This window comes from Nestor notabilis, unplaced genomic scaffold, assembly GCF_000696875.1.
Source record: "Nestor notabilis isolate BGI_N333 unplaced genomic scaffold, ASM69687v1 scaffold17265, whole genome shotgun sequence".
NCBI classification, from domain to species: domain Eukaryota; kingdom Metazoa; phylum Chordata; class Aves; order Psittaciformes; family Psittacidae; genus Nestor; species Nestor notabilis.
The window spans coordinates 2,017-6,773 of NW_009930794.1; the positions used below are offsets into that span (position 1 = coordinate 2,017).

General features: G+C 49.9%; 1 protein-coding gene across 2 annotated transcripts in view; it reads left to right on the forward strand.

Annotated features, from left to right (window-relative positions):
- The first annotated feature begins 2,204 nt into the window (after positions 1–2,204).
- The window catches only part of LOC104406567 (guanine nucleotide-binding protein subunit alpha-11), a 6,547-nt gene continuing 3,994 nt past the window's right edge, over positions 2,205–4,757 (forward strand). Inside the window, exons 1-4 of one of the 2 annotated variants that reach the window (XM_010015592.1) lie at positions 2,205–2,405; positions 2,664–2,818; positions 3,751–3,879; positions 4,599–4,728. In XM_010015592.1, the coding sequence (XP_010013894.1) occupies positions 2,259–2,405; positions 2,664–2,818; positions 3,751–3,879; positions 4,599–4,728 (561 nt within the window). In that variant the 5' untranslated portion in view covers positions 2,205–2,258. The remainder of the gene's footprint in view (positions 2,406–2,663; positions 2,819–3,750; positions 3,880–4,598; positions 4,729–4,757) is intronic. The other variant, XM_010015591.1, reaches the window with a different exon arrangement.

Sequence of the window (4,757 nt, forward strand, 5' to 3'; positions counted from 1 at the left end):
ACGTTAGCAGATGAAATGAGGTTATTGTGCTCCTCGAAATCTCAGGGGGGAGGGGGGGGAAAGCAGAAAGCACCTTTCAGCAAAAAAAGCCAACCCAAAAGATGGGTGCTGGTGGAGTAACAGGAGAATCTGTGAGTGAGCTCTGGTGCTGAGGGTGCTCTCTCAGGGTTCTGGTATCAGACTGCTTTGAAGCACGGTCCTTTTCTTCCCTGCCTCACTTTTGGTCGCTGTGGTAAGCAACGAGGAAGCATTTCTCACCACAGTGAGAGAAACCACAAAAGATTTCAGTTTCCATTTCCCCCCCCACCTCCCATATTATGGGATAGCTTTCTGTTTGAGAGCCTTTGCTGCCTGTTAATGGTGTTTCTAATGTTAATTCCTATCCGTGCTGATGTGAGTCTGTCACTCTCGGCTATGGGGGGGAGCTTGTTTGGTTTAAACGTGCTGCTTCTGTGCTCCCTGCTTTTGTGTGAGCATATTTATTTGTTTGCCTTTTAGCCTGGCACTACAAACAGGAGTAACTGAGAATCTACCTGTGAGTAGTAACTGTGGAGTGTGATGAATGAGATCCTGGCTTAACACAGCGTGTCCCTGATGTGAGGATACCTGGTGGTGCCAGGACTTGTTGCTTATGTGATAGGTTTTAGATTTTGCTCTCAGTGAGTTGGGCCACTCTAAGAAAGAGGGTTTTTTGTAGATATATTCTGTGTATTGATAGCAAAGTTTTAGAAGATGGAGTAAAAGTGCTTGAGAGAAGCATCAGAGGTAGATGTTTAAGCTGCTGGCTGTGGGTGAAGCGTGGAGGGCTGCAGTGATACCAAGACCTGACCTGTGTGTCCCCTCACAAAAGGTGCTGGTGTATATGAGGTGGCAGTTGCTGGGCTGTTCCATAACACTGCTGGAATCCCAGAATCCCAGCCGGGGTTGGGTTGAAGGGACCTTCCTCCAGCTCCAACCCCCTGCCCCGGGCAGGGACACCTTCCACTAGAGCAGGTTGCTCCAAGCCCCTGTGTCCAACCTGGCCTTGAACACTGCCAGGGATGGGGCAGCCACAGCTTCTCTGGGCACCCTGTGCCAGCGCCTCAGCACCCTCACAGGGAAGAGCTTCTGCCTCAGAGCTCATCTCAATCTCCCCTCTGGCAGGTTAAAGCCATTCCCCTTGTCCTGTCCCTCCATCCCTTGTCCAAAACCCCTTTCCAGGTTTCCTGGAGCCCCTTTAGGCACTGGAGCTGCTCTAAGGTCTCTCTGGAATGACGAATCTAACCAGGCCGTGTATCAGCATCGATACTTGACCTGCTCACGGTCTTCTCTCTTACTTACAGTGTTAGAAAGTTCCCCACTATCTCTTTATCTCCTCTGTTGGCCTTCACGTGTTCAGCAACACTTCTCTGAGGCCATAAATGTAGGAGTGGGAGGACCTGCCTGGCTGAGTGTACAGGAAGCAGCTGACAGGGCCAGGCTGAAGGTGCTGTGTGCTCTAAGCCCTGGGGTCCCTGAGGCAGCAGACCCCTGGTGAGCAGCCTGCAGCCTCCAAGGGCTCAAGACCCAGTGCAGAGAGCTTCGAGCAGCACCTTCCTTGTTAACTCTATAATACCCAGAGCCCACAAGCACCGTTGGAGGTCCCTTGCCCCATTTCAGCCCAAACATCCTGTTTGCTGAGCACATCTCCTGCCGTGGTTGCTCACATCACCTGGAGAATCCAGTTGCTTCTTGAGCTCCTTCCGAGCTGATTTATTCCGGTTGTGTCCAGCCACGTTTTCTCTTAAGATCAGAGCCTTTTGTGCCAAAGCACAGCGAAATGGGCTTCCCCTGGCCCTCCCCATGGGCAGTACCACCAACTGGAGCGTGCTGCTGGGATTAGAGCATCTTACTGGAGTATCTGGGAATAGGTCAGGTGTGACGGACCAGGGCCTTTTGACGCAGAGCGGGTGGGAGGAGCTGTAACGTGAGAGGTGGAAGAAGAACCAGAGCTGCTCGTGAAGGCTGCTCGGAAGGACAAGATGTCTTCCTGTGCTCTGAGCTTTGTGGTGGGGACGAGCAGGAGCAGCCAGGGTGGCCTGGAGCATCCTGGAAAGCAGCTCAAACAGTGCCCGGAAGCCATGTGTGCTCGGGTAGAGCACTAAGGAGCTTTGGAGGGGTGATGGGATGGGTGTTAGATGCTCACTTCCTCAGCAAACCTTGCTCCTGATGGCTCTTAACTCTCTCTGTTGTGTCTTGTAGGCACTGGGGAGAGTGGAAAGAGCACGTTCATTAAGCAGATGCGTATCATTCATGGCTCAGGCTACTCTGAAGAGGACAAAAAAGGCTTCACCAAGCTGGTGTACCAGAACATCTTCACTGCCATGCAGTCTATGATCAGGGCCATGGAAACCCTGAAGATTCTGTACAAATACGAGCAGAACAAGGTAAGTTGCTCCCAGGTTTTGCACAGGTCTTTAGGCACTGGGGATTCCAGGGCTTGACTCCAAAGTTCCTGTTCCCTTGTGTCCTCCTGCATGGCAGTCTCAACCTCTGGGCAGTCTTTCCTATAGATGTTTTGTGCTCAACGACTGCTTTTTAGGCCATTTTGGCCTCTCTGTGAACAATACTCCTGCTTCGGACCCCTGACTACACCCCCTTTTGAACTTCTCCTTCTCTCTCTGTCTTCCCTCTTCATTCTCCAGGCCAATGCAGTGCTGATCCGGGAAGTGGATGTAGAAAAGGTCATGACATTTGAGCAGCCATATGTAAGTGCAATTAAAACATTGTGGAATGACCCTGGAATCCAAGAGTGTTATGACAGGAGAAGAGAATATCAGCTTTCTGACTCAGCTAAATAGTAAGTACCTGCTCACGGGTAGATAGGAGTGATGCTCTAACAAATAATACCTGTCCAGTTGTTTAAGGGAAGCCTAGAGTTGGTTCCAGAGGGCAGGAATACTGCTGTGGGTTTCCCTGTGTTATTTAAAGTACCTCCTCTCTTTCTCCCTGAGGTGGGTGAGTCTTGCTGGTGGTTTAGACAGGCTGCACAGCCTCTGCTGGCCACACGGATTGGGATAAAAGCTGTGGGCACATGAGAGGCACTTTGCCTCCATCAGCCAGAACTATCCTTAGGAAAAGCTAAGCTGAAAGAGCAGTGGGAGCAGAACCTGGGAACTTGTTTGAATCTGGCTCCACAGGACAAAGAGCTGCACTGCAGAAGCTGTGTTTGTTTTGGGCGTAGATTTAGATCTGGAAATTCCTCACCATTTCCTCCTTTTCCTGAGGGTCAGAGGGGTTGTGGGGGGTGATAAAGACAGTTGTTGACACATCTCCTTCTGGATCTACCTGAGGCTTGAATCTCTCTACCTTACACCATCTAGTCTGGCCCTGGCACTTAGGCAGCAGAAGCGTTGCTCTCTCTCTTCAGGTTTGTCCTTTGGTCTGTAACTTAATGTAACTTACTGGTGTCTGGTTTGACAGGTGACATAGGTTTGCTTGTTACTAAATAGAAAACCTCAGCTGAGGCTTAATCTGAACCATAAACATCCCTGAACTTCAGCTTTCTCTCTGTGAAGCTTGTCTGCCACACTCCTCTGCTGTCCTTGCTGTACCTGTTTCTCCCCGAAGCAGATGGCTGGTGAATTACTGTTCCCCAAAGATTTATTCCCATATTTGAAGTGGTGCAGGTGACTTTTGCTTTTCTTGTTGAGCCAGGGAAAGCCTAAAGGGGTTTAAATGTGTGTCTGTCTGTGCTGCAACCTCAGGCAGTTTGTCTTTCCCTTCCTGTAGCTATCTCAGCGACGTGGATCGTATCGCTACCCCGGGATATCTACCAACTCAGCAAGATGTGCTACGGGTTCGAGTTCCTACAACTGGGATCATAGAGTACCCCTTTGACCTAGAGAATATTATCTTCAGGTACTGAAGGTGTATTCATGTTACAGCTGAACTCGGAGAGGAGGGAGATGGCTTCAGGATTGCTTTAGAGTGGCCCCGTGCTTGAGTGGATGTGTGTGCTGCGATGTGCTGAAGCATCAGCTGAAGGCTGCTGCTGCAGTGGGGATGGAGTAACATGTTATCCTGAGGGAGGGAAAGCTCCGAGCTGTGAAACAGAATCAGTGACACTTAAAGCCCAACAAACCATCTTGCAGGGATCTTGGGAGGGATTATGTTGTGTGTGAGGAGTGAACTGGTGGGAGCTTAAGCCACGGATGGGATGGGAGAAGGCTTGCTCTGGGAGGGAAATGTGTTTGCTTTAAGAATGCTGAGCTCAAACAACCTTGACCAGTTATTTCTCCTTCAAAAAGAGACCACTTGTTGTGCAGAAATCCTCATGGGGTGGTTTTCTGTGCCCTCCTCGTGCTCTCAGGATGACACCAAATCTCACTGCCTGTGCTGCTGCAGCACTAGGTGGCATTTGGTGGCTTAAGTGTGGCCATCCTGTCAGTAGGAGGTATTTCTGGAGCAGGGTAGTTTGTAAACCTGATGGTTTTGTGAGCAAGCACATCTTCCATCCCCATGCCAGGTTAAATTGAGTGGCAAAGAGCCACGTTGCTCCTCATCATACGCTGCTCCTTTGTGTTCAGATAGAGAACTGCAGCCACTTCTGTGCTACCATGTGTGTTTCTCTTCCTTAGAATGGTGGATGTTGGAGGGCAAAGATCAGAACGAAGGAAGTGGATCCATTGCTTTGAAAATGTGACTTCCATCATGTTTTTAGTAGCACTTAGTGAATATGACCAAGTTCTGGTGGAATCTGATAACGAGGTAAGCCAAAGAGTGGGAACTCAGCAGGA